Genomic DNA, 16,737 nt, shown 5'->3' with positions numbered 1-16,737 from the left:
ATCAGACCTGAAAATAAGAGCACGTCGTTGTGTACCATTTCTATAATTATTTTGTTTTCTATAAATTAAACATTACCTGCAAAATGTCGTAAATGTCGCTAGAAGAGGATTTTGGTGCTATCAATTCCGACACGTCCAAAGTGATGACGTAATCAAAATGGGACATCCTGTGTCGACAGTCGTTACTAACCATATCTTCGTTAATTGTCGGCAAAATATCTGTTGGGAAATAGAAAGAAAGAATAATATATATGTGTGTTTTTTACAGATGGAATGAAGTTGACGTCACTCAGGCCTTTGTTATTGTTTTTCTTTCTTTTTTTTTCTTATTTTATTTTTTTTTTTGCCATCTGCGTTTATGAGTAATAGGGTTCAACAGTCGTGACGTCACTTCCCCGTAATGACGCATCGTAACTTAGTAACTGGTTCTAAACTATCGGATCAATGGCGGACGCCCTTATGTAATACTTCTCCGACAAGCATAAAAGTGTATCCAGAGGAGAAAAACATTATAAATCTGATCATGTTTTTACTTTTATACATTCCGATCACATGACATGTGAAAAAGTTCTAGCCAGAATGAAGAATAAAAAGTACCTATTTTCTTTGTTTAGAACCAAGCTGCTGGTTGCTGGGCGGACGTGACATCAGGTATACCCGTGTTACTTTTACCCCATGCCTATTTATTACATTTTTCTGAGACAAATTATAGGTGTAGTATCAAAGCTAATGTTTTTAGTTGTTGCATGGTAAAAGTAGTTGAATTAAACATGCTCATTTTTAATACAGTTTTTTCCAATTTTGAAAAGTAGAAAAAAACACACATAATATAATAATATAATTAAGTCCTTGGCCTTACATACCTTTCCCATCATTCGCAGGGTGTCTCAAACGAAACAGCTTCACAAATCCTACGAACGTATAATACTGTAACACTCTGTCAATGGCCTTGTGGAGGTCATGGTCGTAGTAGATGTATACTTCCGTGGCACCCTGCAATCTGTACCACTCCAACCACTCCACGAAATACTCCGCATTCACGAACGTTCTCTGTAAACTCATGCACAAACCCACCGATCTGAAAACCCTTTCATTCGATTCTATTTTTAGAACATCACGTGATATAATATCGTCACTACTACAGCTATTTTTAGAACTAAACGTCACGTACTTGAAATTGGATAAATGATTAGAATTTTTTGGCATGGAACAGTAAAATTCAGAACTCCAACTTTCTGGGTACACACCCGTATCCGGTTTGATATAAGAGTTTTCTTTATATGGTATGGCTTGAACGGAAATAATTTCGTTGAAGTCATCGTCTAACGTTTTTAACAGGCAGCATGCCAGTTTTGCGCGGGAAAATTTTTGCGTCCATGCGTGGAGAATGAGGGTGAAATCGTCCTCATTCGGGAAGTCGTGAAGATGCATCGCTGTAGGAATATACACATCCGGGTTTCGTACGTGGATGTACTCTCCTGGGAGAAGAACCTTGAATCTGGTGGAATTTCCCTCCGAGACTGAAGGTGTTAATAAAACTGATGATGATGATGTTGATGATGAAGACGATGATTTTGATTTTGATGACGATAGCTGTGATGAATTTTTGTCTTGCAGACTGGGTAACTGAAATAGATAGATTGAAATAGGTAAGGCTTACTAGTTTCATCGATAGATCTTTTTATAAAGCAGGACCTACCATTTGGAACTCACTTCCTTTGTCAGTAAGGCTATTGGGCAGCGTAGAAAGTTTTAAGAAAAATCTAAAGACTCATCTTTTCCAGAAATTTTTATCCTAGGCATTTTCTTATTGATGAGTAAATTATACGTTTTATTTTTTTATTCCATTGTATTGAATGTCAATTTCATTTTGTAAAACTTGCATAGTTAGTGTGTGCGACTGTTGTGTGTGTCTGTTTGGCTCGGTATGAGTGTGTTTATGGTTTGATAAGTATATTGTAAAGCGCTTTGAGGCTTCGGAGTTTAGTGCTATAGAAGAACACTTTATTATTATTATTATTATTATTATTATTATTATTATTATTATTATTATTATTATTATTATTATTATTATTATTATATTTTTATTATCATTATTATTATTATTATTATATTATTATTATTATTATTATTATTATTATTATTATTATTATTTTATTATTATTATTATTATTATTATTATTATTATTAATTATTATTATTATTATTATTATTATTATTATTATTATTATGGAAAATGGCGCAAAGCTGCTCGCTAGAAGCTGTGGACTGTAAAAAGTAACAAACAAACAAAATGAATAGAACATCTTCAGAAAAGAAAGAACAAAATACCAAAAACACGGAACGTTTCGGGCTCAAAACCACTCTTCAGCCAACAACAACAAGACAAAAAAAGGAAACAATTAAAAGTCATATAACTCTTAAAACACAGATTGTCGGCAAAGAAAGAATAAAAACGTCATTTCTTTAATAAGATCTTGGATTATATTTCCTGACAGATATATTTTGATAAAATGATAAAATAAGGAAATCAGAAAAAAAGAGGAAGAGAGGGGGAGAGAGATAGATAGAGAGAAAGAGAGAGAGAGAGAGAGAGAGAGAGAGAGAGAGAGAGAGAGTGAGAGAGAGATGCGGGGGGGGGGGGGGGGGGAGAGAGAGAGAAGCAAAATCAAGGGATATTACTCCTTCATGATCAATAACCATCTTATCTATTACTGGGTTGTCTTTCTTATGTCATACATTGAACAATTTACTCGTTGATCGGAATTCATTCCAGACTTACTTCCGCCTTATCCGAACCAGCGACCACCTTGGGGTCAAGGCCGTCTGTCGTCCTGTGTCATGATTTATTGACACGATACCATACCACTCCCACACGGACCACAAGATGCAAACCACCTCGTACTAGATTGTCCAGAGACAAAACTGGAAGGGGGATTTGAAACCATCAACAAATGTGATGATGACTTCCGAACCTGGATTGATACCTTGAACATAGAAGTGTAGCCGAACGATACTACTACTACTACTACTACTACTACTACTACTACTACTACTACTACTACTACTACTACTACTACTTAACTACTACTACTACTATCTATACTACTACTATACGACGAACTACTACTACTACTACTACTACTATTACGACTACGACTATACTACTACTTACTACTACTACTACTACTACTATTACGACACTATACTACTACTACTACTACTATTACATACTACTACTACTACTACTACTACTACTCTACTATTACGACTACTACTATACACTATACTACTACTACTACTACTACTACTACTACTACTACTACTACTACTACTATACTACTATACGACTACTACTACTCTACTATCTACTACTACTATACTACACTACTACTACTACTACTACTACTACTACTTACTACTACTACTACTACTACTACTACTACTACTATACTACTACTATACTACTACTACTACTACTACTACTACTACTACTACTATTCGACTACTACTATACTACTACTACTACTATACTACTACTATACTATACTACTTACGTACATACTACTACTAACTACTACTACTACTACTACTACTACTATACTACTACTATTACACTACTACTACTACTACATACTACTACTACTACTACTACTACTACTACTACTACTACTACTATACTACTATACTACTACTACTACTACTACTACTACTACTACTATACTACTACTACTTACTTACTACTACTACTACTACTCTATACTACTACTACTACTACTACTACTACACTACTCTACTACTACTATACTACTACTACTACTATACTACTACTACTACTACTACTACTACTACTACTACTACTACTACTACTACTACTACTACTACTACTACTACTACTACTACTACTACTATACTACTACTAATATTCGTCTCAATAGTTTCAGCTCACAAAATTAATTGACCAAAATTTTTGACCAAACAAAATAAAACAACAACAAAACAACAACAACAAAAAACAATAAAGAACATGGTACGGAATTAGGGTGATGCGAGAGAAGAAGAAAAAGAACATTTATTTGTTTGTCTGTCTGTCTGTGAGTATGACTATGTGTGTGTGTGTGTGTGTGTGTGTGTGTGTGAAGGAGTGAGTAAATGAAACAGAGAGAGAGTGTGAGAGAGAGAAAGAGAGAAAGAGAGAGTGTGTGAGAGAGTGAGAGAGAGAAAGAGAGAGAGAGACAGAGAGAGAGAGAGAGAGAGATAGAGAGAGAGAGTGTGTGTGTGTTTGTGTGTGTGTGTGTGTGTGTATGAGAATTGGGGAGGTATTGACATTTTTTTAAAATGTGTTTTAGTTTTTCTAAGGTTATTGTTTGTTTACGTCTATGACGTCATTGAATTTCCTTTTTATTATTTATTTCCTAATTTATTTTCAGAATTACATCAGTCTATGGCAATACCCAGTGTAAATGTCCAGAAAAGGATAAATAAAGTGTATCTTATACTATCTTATCTTATCTTATCTTATACGCGGCTATGTGATCTTGTGGTATGACACTCGCTTACGCATCGGAAGGTCTTGTGTTTGAGCCTCGCTCGGTGCATAGTTGAGTCCTTGAAAAAGGCTCTTTACTCACGTTCTCTCACCGTACTCAGGTGTAAAAATGAGTACCTGGCCGTTAACAGCGTTGTTTCTGTTGGAAAAAAAATTGTAATATCGCCTAAAAGGCGCCATGTCCCGTTCTAAACGTTACGTGTTGCTCTTGGTCAGGAGGGACCCTTTGTAAAACGCCTTGAGCACGTTTAGTGGATATTGCGCCATATAAAAAAGCTCAAAGCCAAAACAAACACACACAAACAAACACACACACAAAAACAAACACGATATTTGTGACTCATCTCCAAGCCCGCTATGACAAATGTGACCCATCGTCTCAAAACGGTATTATGTCGAAACGACCCATATGCTTAAAGGCCGAATTTAATGTTAAACTGGTCAAGTATATGAATTGTTGGCATTCTCACCCTAAAATATGGTATCCATTCTCCTCAATAAATCGTATAAACTCAACACGTCTGATATTTCTGGCTATAAATTCAATTTTCAACATCTTAATCAACCCGACTTAATACCGTTTTGAGGCGAAGGGTGACAAATTTGGCTGATTATTTACTAACTATAAGAGAATAAATTCAATCTTTAGCACCTCTATCACTCCATTATAATACCGTTTTGAGGCCCGGGGTCACTTAAAATTAGAAAATGGAGCTTTAAAATTGAGCTTTTATATAGAGCAATATCCACTAAACGTGCTCAAAGCGCTTTACAAAGGGTCCCTGGCCAACAGCAACATTAAACAGGTAGGACGGGACATTACTCCTCATAGGCGATATTACAATTTTTTCCGACAGAGACAACGTTGTTAACGGCCAGGTCCTCATTTTACACATGAGTACGGTGAGAGAAAATGAGTAAAGAACCTTTTCCAAGGACTCAACTATGCGCCGAGCGCGAGGCTCAAACCCAGGACCTGCCGATCCGAAAGCGAGTGTCATACCACTAGACCACATAGCCGTACATTAATAATATTAATAAAATCTTAAACATAAACAGGTGACCTTATGGCACCAAAAGCTACAGGCATTTTATCCATTGCGCTATTGTCTTGGCCTTGAACGGTTTCATGTTAGATATTTGCTTATTCAGTCGCACTCTTTAAAAATAATTTTTAAAATATTAAAAATTTTGGTCAGAAAACTCTTCCTTCAAATATCGATTGATTAAGATGTCCCCTATCTTGTCTAAATATCTCAAACCTGGGACTTCAAGGAAGTGTCGAGTTTGAGAGTTTTTGAAATGATTCGGATAATTGAAATCGATCGATATTTGAAGGACGAGTTTTCTGGCCAAAATTCGAAACCCGTGTATTTTCGGAGTATGCCAGTTTTATTGGTATTTGGCAATCTTCTTGTGTCCTCTCCATTATATTGTATTCGATTACGGTTACAGACTAGTCATTCAAGAATTCGATTATGGATACACCTACCTCATGCAAGAATTCGATACCGTTGTCTATAAGCTCTGGTAACAACAAAGGGATTAATGTCTTGACATTGTTAAGCTCCAGTGTCATGTATGTGTGAATGTATGTATGTATGTATGTGCGGCTCTGTGGTCTGGTGGTATGACACTCGCTTTCGGATCGGAAGGTCCTGGCTTCGAGCCTCGCGCTCGGCGCATAGTTGAGTCCTTGGAAAAGGCTCTTTACTCACTTTCTCTCACCGTATTCAGGTGTAAAATAAGTACCTGGTCGTTAACAGCGTTGTCTTTGTCCGAAAAATTGTAATATCGCCTCGGGAACGAAGAAGAAGAAGAAGTAATATCGCCTAACAGGCGTCATGTTCCGTCTTACATGTTAAATGTTGCTGTTGACCAGGGACCCCCTGTAAAGCGCTTTGAGCACATTTAGTGGATATTGCGCTATATATAAAGATCAATTTTTAATAAAATTTTTAGCTCAATTATGGACACACCTACATCATGCTAGATACCGTTGTCTATAAGCTCTGGTAACAACAAAGGGATTAATCTCTTGACATTGTTAAGCTCCAGGGTCATGTATGTGTGAATGTATGTATGCATGTATGTGAATGTATCTATGTATGTGTGTGAATGTATCTATGTATGTGTGAATGTATGAATGAATGTGTGGATGTATGTATGTATGTATGTATGTATGTATGTATGTATGTATGTATGTATGTATGTATGTATGTATGTATGTATGTATGTATGTATGTATGTATGTATGTATGTATGTATGTATGTATGTGTAGTGTATGTATGTATGTATGTATGTATGTATGTATGTGTATGTTATGCATGCATGCATGTATGTATGTATGTATGTATGTATGTATGTATGTATGTATGTATGTATGTATGTATGTATGTATGTATGTATGTATGTATGTATATGTATGTATGTATGTATGTATGTATGTATGTATGTATGTATGTATGTATGTATGTATGTACGTACGTACGTACGTACGTACGTAACGGTAGGTCAAAATCGAAGTACAGTACGATAATTATTGAGGTCACATTGAAGTGATATTTTGGTTACATTTGTTGCAGAAACCGCGTTTGCACGGATTATAATAGTTAACTTCAATACAACACTCTTCAACTTAATAATTAATTCATATAACTTTTGTGTATATCTATCTATTTATTGCATTAGCTGTCAGCAGGGGCGTGACTATAATGGTTTATTTGGTGCCTGGCCCCCGCTCCATCTTTTAAAAATGGATTACAGCATATCAAAAAAAAAAAAAAAAAGAAATAGTATATTATACCGTCTTTTACTTATTTGAATAAGTCTTTTCTTTAAATTTGTTCTTCTTTCTTTTGTATTTACAAATATATCTAGCATGTGTAAGTCATTTTCTTCTGACTCTGGCACCACCTTACATTGCAAGCATGCCACGCCACTGGCTGCCAGTGGATCAGCGTATTAAATATAAATCAGCAACATTCGTATTCAAAGAGCTTGAAAAGACTCGTCCCCAACATATTATCTCTCAAACCTCATTGAGATCGCTTCGATCAACGAACGGTCTCAAAATTGAATTGAAAACACGACGCTGTAAGTAGACTGAAGGCTCGTGAACGTGCCTTTCAGAATGATTGGGGGGCAGCGTGGCTCAGCGGTAGGGTCTTTGCTCCGTAACCGTAAGGTATCGACTTCGATCACGATCACCCGCCGCTGCGCTGTGTGTCCTTGAGCAAGTCACCTCGTCCTAGCTCAATTTGTGGCGCTGCACTCGGGCTGACGCCTGGGTTATTCCAGTCCTCCCTTGGACTAGACCCTAGACACAAATTTCCCCAATGGGTTGAAGAAAGGAATTTTTTATTTTAAAGATTTCAATAAAATAAAATTCCCTTTATTCATCCCATAGGGGAAATTTTTATCTAGGGTCTAGTCCAAGGAGAGACTGGAAGAACCCAGGCGTCAGCCGCAGTGGAGCGCGCAGATTGAGCTAGGGCGAGGTGACTTATTCAAGGCCACTACCATCACCACCACCACCACCAACAACACCACCACCACCATCATCATCACCACCACCATCATCACCACCACCACCACCACCATCACCACCACCACCATCACCACCACCACCATCACCACCACCACCACCACCACCACCACCATCACCACCACCACCATCACCACAACACACCACCAGCATCAAACTCATAAACATTATCATCATCATCATATCACGATACTTACGTAATAAGCAGACAACCTATCCCCAGTAGTGTTGGTTGTAGTATTGGTAGGATAGACGGTGATAAAGGTACCCCTATCACAGGGCCGGTTTACTCTGAGGACAAGAAGAAAAGATAAGGATATAATAAGGATATGCAATGCAACTCTAACTATATCAAAACGCCTTTTCTTTTTTTTTTAATGTTTCTGTTTGTTTGTTTTTGGTTGTTTTGTTTTTTTGTTTTTTTTTGTTTTGTTTTTTGTATGTTTGTTTGTTATTTTGTTGTTGTTTGTTTTGTTTTGTTTTTGTTTTTTGTTTGTTTTTATTTTTGGTGTATGTATGTAGTCTATTGGTATGATACTCACTTTCGGATCGGAAGGTCATGGGTTCGAGCCTCGCTCGGTGCATAGTTTGAGTCCTTAGAGAAGGCTCTTTACTCACATTCTCTCATTGTACTCAGGTGTAAAATGAGTACCTGGGTGTTAACAGCGGTTCTCTGTCCGAAAAAATGGTAATATCGCCTAATAGGCATGAGGTCCCGTCCTTCATGGTAAATTTTGCTGTTGGCCAGGGACCCCTTATAAAACGCTTTGAGCACGTTTAGTGGATATTGCGCTATATAAAAGATAAATTTAAAAAAAATATAAAACAAGAAGATAAACTGGCAAAGTGACGGCATACGTTTAGATGTCTCTCACTGCTGAAATGTAAAGATTTTTTTTTTTTTGGTTGAAAATTGCGTTTTGTAAATTACCGACGAAAGGGCAGTCATTTATCAACGGGAATTTGTGTGCCGAATTGATCCATCATTGTAGAATGGGAGGGGTCTATATACGAGTAGTACATTCAGGTTTTGTCCAACCGAGTCATTGATCACATGACATGTTGCTGCTGTCCAACGATTGGATATATAATATTATCTTGATAAATTAATGTAAACACGCTGATTTATTTTATGAACGTTGTAAACATTCCCATCTGAACAAAATGAACTAATAATAAATAGGTTACATTAACTCACTCAATCCTAGAGATTTTTCTTCTTTTCAAAACTGGAAAAAATGTATTAAAAATGAGCATAAGCATAGATAGTTTTATTCAACTATCATTAACATGTAAAAACTATTTTAAAAAAGCTTTCATACTACGACTATAATTTGTCTCAGAAAAATTGTAATGAATACGCATGGGGTAAAAGTAACCCCGGTTATAGATAGTTGGAAGATGACGTCACTCAGGTCTTTGTTATTGTTTTTTGCCATCCGCGTTTATGAGTAATGCTCACTGAACTGTATTAACCAGACTATAAACGTTCACGGATACACACAATTTTGTGTGTTGGTCCGTTATACTTCCGGATGGCAATGTTGTGAGCTTCTTAGCCAAGCGCATACTATCTATACTACGAATATAGTCGGTGTTAGGGTTGAAAGAGTTAAAGTGGTATAACTATTTCAGTAGCAGGATGTCTACGCAGATTATTGGGATTACGGGACGTAAAAGATCCTTTCACCCTCTCCTTATCAACCATAGGACAATCGCCACATTCCTTACGATACAACCAACATTTTTAAAATTTAAATTTCTCTATTTTTACTATCATAAAATTTAAAGAAAATGAACAGTTTGTTGTAGAGTCTGTTTTGCTAAAGAAAGTATTTATCGCAAGTAATAACTGCTATTGTGTCTGAGTGATAAAAAATATATTTTTGAGTAAGTTGGGTGTGAAGTTTTGGGGAAAATCCTGAAATTGACTGGTAAGGAGAGAGTTAAGGATGAGCTTTATCGAAGACCAGCATTTATATTTAGGCTAGAAAAAGGATACCATCACTATGACACCGGAAGATAAATTACATAAGATATACATCAGGAAGAGTGGTTTTACACTTCCAATTAGATTGGAACCAGATTTTTAACATCACACTGTTCTTCCCTATTAGCTTTATCATATCGTCCCTCTCCCCTTCCCCCACCCGCTCTCTCTCTCTCTCTCTCTCTCTCTCTCTCTCTCTCTCTCTCTCTCTCTCTTCCCTGCTCTCCGCCGCCCCCCCCCCCTCCCTCTCTCTCTCTCTCTCTCTCTCTCTCACACTCACACACACACACACACACACACACACACACTTCCTTGACCTCCGCAATGTGATGTTGGATATTTCGAAAACTGTGAACATTTTGTAGGTCATTTTGCAATGTGTCCACCGACTTGAGCACATGGGATTATAATGTCTAACTCGTTTCCATTGTAGAATATATATTGCATAAGCAGATAGGATTAGTTGTCATAGTATATCATATTATATATAACTCGTTTCCATTGTAGAATATATATTGCATAAGCAGATAGGATTAGTTGTCATAATATATCATATAATATATAACTCGTTTCCATTGTAGAATATATATTGCATAAGCAGATAGGATTAGTTGTCATAATCAATAGGAATTTATGTGCAGAAAGGTGCCGATAGCTCAACAGTTAAGCTACTCGACTCAAAGGCTTATCAGATACAATATGTCTTATAGTTAGATAAGGCTAGTGGTCATATATTAAAAAATCAAAAGGACTTTGTGTTCGAAATCTATCTTCCATTGTAGAAATTGAACTTATCTGAAGGTACAGATAGCTCAATCGGTAAGGTACTCGACTCATATGCTTATCCAATACACTATGTCTTATGGTTGGAATGGGGTAATGGTCATATATATCAAAATGAAAAGGAACTTGTGTGCGAAATCTATCTTCTATTGTAGAACTCGAACTTATCTGAAGGTACATATATAGAGATATATAAGGAGAGAGAGAGAGAGAGACAGAGAGAAGTAGAGAGATAGAAAGGATGAGAGATGAAGAGATGGAGTGATAGAGAAATAGAGAGATAGAGATAGAGGGATATATAGACAGAGAGAGGGAGAGACTGATAGTTATATTGATAGATAAAGAGAGAGAGTGAGAGAAATAGAGATAGAGGGATATAGAGAGACAGAGAGAGGGAGAGACTGATAGTTTGATAGATAAATAGAGAGAGAGAGAGAAATAGAGATAGAGATAGAGGGATATAGAGAGACAGAGAGAGGGAGAGACTGATAGTTAGATTGATAGATAAAGAGAGAGAGAGAGAGTGACATAGAGAGACAGAGAGAGGGAGAGACTGATAGTTAGATTGATAGATAAAGAAAGAGAGAGATAGAGGGATATAGAGAGACAGAGAGGGCGAGAGACTGATAGTTAGATTGATAGATAAAGAGAGCGAGAGAGAGAGAGGGAGAGCGGGGAGAGAGAGGGAGAGAGAGGGGGGGGAGAGAGAGGGGGGGAGAGAGAGAGGGGAGAGAGGGGGGGGGAGAGAGAGAGAGACCAAGGGGGTTAACCAAGTAATACCAATGATATCAGGTACTGATCATGAACATTTCATAATTAACTGTTGTATTGTAATATAGGAAAGGCAGGGGGGGGGGGGGGGGGGGGGGGCGAGGGGGCGTGAGAAAGGTGTTAGGGGAGGTAAACATTATATACAAGGTGGGCTGGTGGCAGGTAGGGGTTATCTGACAGGAGAATTTCATTATTAGGTGTCAAATTGTAATAATATAAGAAGTAAGCGGAGGGGTGGGGGGGAGGGGGGTGCGGAGAGCAAGGAAGAGGGAAGGGGGAGGGATGAGAGCAAGGAAGAGGGAAGGGGGAGGGAGGAGAGCAAGGAAAAGGGAAGGGGGAGGGAGGAGAGCAAGGAAGAGGGAAGGGGGAGGGAGGAGAGCAAGGAAGAGAGAGGGGGCGGAGAGCAAGGCATAGAGGGGGGGGGGGGGAGCAAGGAGAGAGAGAGATAGGGGGGGGGGAGAGCAAGGAAGAACAATCTGTCTATACATCCTGCTACTGAAATAGTTTATGCCACCTTCATGTAACCTATTCATTATTATTACTCCGAAGGACTGGTTACATACACACTTCCAATGATTTAGGAACCAAAAGAGTGGAGGGTTTGATGTCACGACTTTTTTCCCTATAGACAGTATGTGCTTGGCTAAGAAGCTCACGACATTGCCATCCGGACGTATAACGGACCAACATACAAAATTGTGTGCATCCATGAACGTTTATAGATAGAATGCGCTTGGCCAAGGAGTTCACAACATTGCCATCCGGAAGTATAACGGACCAACACACAAACTCTGTGTAACCATGAACTTTGATAGTCTGGTTTGTACAGTTTAGTGAGAACTACTCACAAACGCGGATGGCAAAAACAATATCAAAGGCCTGAGTGACGTCATCTTCGAACTATCTATAGATAGTTCGAAGATGACGTCACTCAGGTCATTGTTATTGTTTTTTGCCATCCGCGTTTATGAGTAATGCTCACTGAACTGTATTAACCTGACTATAAACGTTCATGGATACACACAGTTTTGTGTGTTGGTCCGTTATACTTCCGGATGGCAATGTTATGAGCTTCTTAGCCAAGCGCAACTATCTATCGCAAAGACCTGAGTGAAATTATCTTCATTTTATTTATAGATGGTATGAAGATGACGTCATTCGGGTCTTTGTTATTGGTTCTTGTTATTGTTTTTTTTTTTTTTTTTTTTTTTTGGGGGGGGGGGGGGGGGTTGGGGGAAAGGGGTTTTGCCATTCGCGTTTATGGGTAATTCTCACTAAACTGTATTAACCATATTATAAACGTTCAAGAATACACATAGTTTTGTGTGTTGGTCCGTTTTACTCCCGGATACTTCTCTCTCTCTCTCTCTCTCTCTCTCTCTCTCTCTCTCTCTCTCTCTCTCTCTCTCTCTCTCTCTCTCTCTCTCTCTGATTATTGTTATTGGGTAAGTTATCACATGATTTTTTCGACCATATTATAAACGTTTATATTTACACATAGTTTTCTGTGTTTGGTTACATAGATAGTTCGAAGATGACGTCACTCAGGTCTTTGTTATTGTTTATTGCCATCCGCGTTTATGAGTAATGCTCACTGAACTGTATTAACCCTACTATAAACGTTCATGGATACACACAGTTTTGTGTGTTGGTCCATTATACTTCCGGATGGCAATGTAATGAGCTTCTTAGCCAAGTGCATACTATCTATAGATAGTTCGAAGATGACGTCACTCAGGTCTTTGTTATTGTTTTTTACCATCCGCGTTTATGAGTAATGCTCATGAACTGTATTAACCCGACTATAAACGTTCATGGATACACACAGTTTTGTGTGTTGGTCCGAAGTATAACGGGCCAACACACAAAACTATGTGTAACAATGAACTTTTATAGTCCGGTTAATACAGTTTAGTGAGATGTACTCATAAACGTGGATGGCAAAAATTGATAACAAAGACCAAAGTGACGTCATCTTCGTTCTCTCTATTGATCAAGCGGTAGAACCGTGGGTATTTTATTTAGACACATACCATCGATAGTAAAACCTGTGGAGAATGACGACTGTCCGATAGGCGTGGTTATCTAAGGGTCTATTGGTTAACGGATAAATTCTTGATTAAACGTCATGTGGAAGAGGGAAATAGAGGGGTTGGGGGGGGGGGGGGGGCGAGGGGGGTCGTCCTCATAAGAGGGAAAGGGAGGGGTCGTCGTATTGAGGGAATGGGGGAGGGGGGGCGAGGGGGGTCGTCCTCATAAGGGGGGAAGGGAGGTGGCGTCGTATTGAGGGAATGGGGGGGGGGGCGAGAGGGATCATCCTCATAAGGGGGGAAGGGAGGTGGCGTCGTATTGAGGGAATGGGGGGGGGGGGGCGGGCGAGGGGGGGTCATCCTCATAAGGGGGGAAGGGAGGTGGCGTTGTATTGAGGGAATGGGGGGGGGGTGGGGGGGGGCGGCGTCGTCAGGTATAATATTGTTCCAAATCCAATAACAAGCGTATCGGTAATCTGAATGACACGTTATCTTATAGATAGGGGAAGAAGACATTCTATTCAAAGTCAATCGGTGGGCGGCCCCGGGATCATATTGGGCCATGGCCATGTATGGCCAATACCAGGGAAAACCCGAGCAATATTTATTTTATATTGATGTGCTGTGATATCCGTCGCCAGGGTCAGCGTGCTCAGCGGTACGGCCTTTGCTTCGTACCCGAAAGGTACCGAGTTCAATCACCCGCCGCTGCGTTGTGTGGCCTTGAGCAAGTCACCTCGCCCTAGCTCACTTTGCGGCGCTGCTCTGCGGCTGACGCCTGGGTTATCCCAGTCTTCCCTTGGAATAAACCCTAAAGACAAATTTCCCCTTTGGGCTGAATAAAGGGAATTTTATTTTATTTATCTATTTATTATATAAACTCGTTGTGGAAGGATACATAACCACGTCCATTCGGACTGTCCGAGCTTACTGCATACTGCATGATCACGCCCCTTTGGCTTTCGGACTATACTATTCTATCCGAGCGAATTACACAGGGATAACGATCGAAGTTATGTGTTTAAGTAAAACACTCACAATCTCGTCTCACCACAACAATCGTACCAATAACACATAAGTACGTGTAACATTTAACGTTTATTGTTGCTATGCCATTATGCAAAATACTCACAACATCTGCCTGCAGGATATAGTTAGTATGCGCTTGGCGAAGAAGCTCACAACATTGCCATCCGGAAGTATAACGGACCAACACACAAAACTATGTGTAACTATGAACGTTTATAGTCTGGTTAAAACAGTTAAGTGAGAATTACTCAGAAACGCGGATGGCAAAAAAAAAACAATAACAAAGACTTGAGTGACGTCAACTTCGTTCTATCTATAACGTACCAACACGGAAAAGTGTAACCCTGAACGTTTATAGATAGTTGGAAGATGACGTCACTCAGGTCTTTGTTATTGTTTTTTGCCATCCGCGTTTATGAGTAATGCTCATTGAACTATATTAACCCGACTATAAACGTTTATTGATACACACAGTTTTGTGTGTTGGTTCGTTATACTTCCGGATGGCAATGTTATGAGCTTCTTAGCTAAGCGCATACTATCTATATGCTAATTTACATAATGTTACGAGCATTAGTCATTAAAATGGGTGTCTAAAAAAAACAACAAAGACCTGAATGTTGTCAACTTCGTTCTATTTATAACATACCAACACGAATAAGTGTTACCCTGAACGTTTATATAGACTGATTAACATAATGTTACGAGCATTAGTCATTAAAATAGGTGTCTTTAAAAAAAAAACAAAAAAAAAAAAACCGAAGAGCTGATCATCTTGTCAAAAGCTCTCAATCCTCAGACTTCGAGAAGTCTTCCTTAAAGTCCCAGGTTTGAGGGATTTTTGTCAAGATGAAGCTCATTGAAATTGATCGATATTTAAAGGACGAGTTTTCTGGCCAAATTTATTTTTTCTAAACACGTGACTTTTCAGAATACGGAAGTTAATTGGATGTGCGGATACTATGTGGTCTAGTGGTATGACACTCGCTTTCGGATTGGAAGGTCCTGGGTTCGAGCCTCGCTCGGTGCATTGTTGAGTCGTTGGAGAAGGCTCTTTACTCACATTCTTTCACCGTACTCAGGTGTAAAATGAGTACTTGGCCGTTAACAGCGTAGTTTCTGTCCGAAAAAAAATTGTAACATAGCATAACAGGCGTAATGTCACGTCTTAAATGTTAAATGTTGTTGTTGGCCAGGGACACCTTGGAAAGCGTTTTGAGCACATTTAGTGGATATTACCCTATAGATAGAATGCGCTTGGCCAAGGAGTTCACAACATTGCCATCCGGAAGTATAACGGACCAACACACAAACTCTGTGTAACCATGAACTTTTATAGTCTGCTTAATACAGTTTAGTGAGAACAACTCACAAACGCGGATGGCAAAAACAATAACAAAGGCCTGAGTGACGTCATCTGCATACTATCTATAGATAGTTCGAAGATGATGTCACTCAGGTCTTTGTTATTGTTTTTTGCCATCCGCGTTTATGAGTAATTCTCACTAAACGTGTATCAACCAGACTATAAACGACCATGGTTACACACAGTTTTGTGTGTGAGTCCGTTATACTTCCGGATGGCAATGTTGTGAGCTTCTTAGCCAAGAGCACTCTATCTATATGTGACCCATCGTCTCAAAACGGTATTATCCGGGACGAAGCAGATGCTTTAAAGCCGAATTTAATGTTAAACTGGCCAACAATATAAATTGTTGGCATTAGCATCCTAAAATATGGTATCCATTCTCCTCAATAAAACATACAAACTCAACACAAGTCTGATATTTCTGGCTATAAATTCAATTTTCAACATCTTAACCAACCCGACTTAATACCATTTTGAGGCGAAGGGTCACGTATTATTCACCACCACATAATTATAAATTCATCTATACAAAGTCATGTCAAAACAAACTATAAAAACAATAATCATAATACGAATAATAATACAACACAATGGAATTTAGTTTATGGTTGTTGTAAAAGTTTATTACAGCCAACATACAATAAACTACCTGTGTACTTACTGTGTAC

General features: G+C 38.6%; 1 protein-coding gene across 6 annotated transcripts in view; it reads right to left on the bottom strand.

Moving 5' to 3' along the window:
* LOC144980706 (uncharacterized) overlaps positions 1–16,737 on the bottom strand; it is a 136,196-nt gene that overhangs the window by 14,369 nt on the left and 105,090 nt on the right. For all 6 annotated transcript variants that reach the window (XR_013646937.1, XR_013646938.1, XR_013646935.1 and 3 more), the window contains exons 4-6: positions 8,295–8,388; positions 864–1,626; positions 77–219 (exon numbers count right to left, since the gene is read on the bottom strand). Coding sequence is in view for 1 of the 6 variants with exons in the window: in XM_078928422.1 (XP_078784548.1) it covers positions 77–219; positions 864–1,626; positions 8,295–8,388 (1,000 nt within the window). In the remaining 5 variants the exon portion in view is untranslated. The remainder of the gene's footprint in view (positions 1–76; positions 220–863; positions 1,627–8,294; positions 8,389–16,737) is intronic.

The sequence above is a fragment of the Berghia stephanieae genome, chromosome 10 (genome assembly GCF_034508935.2).
Source record: "Berghia stephanieae isolate SIO BIC M18660-M18661 chromosome 10, UCSD_Bste_1.3, whole genome shotgun sequence".
Taxonomy (NCBI): domain Eukaryota; kingdom Metazoa; phylum Mollusca; class Gastropoda; order Nudibranchia; family Aeolidiidae; genus Berghia; species Berghia stephanieae.
The sequence above is the reverse complement of the archived record's forward strand: the minus strand, read 5'-3'. Positions and strand labels throughout refer to the sequence as shown.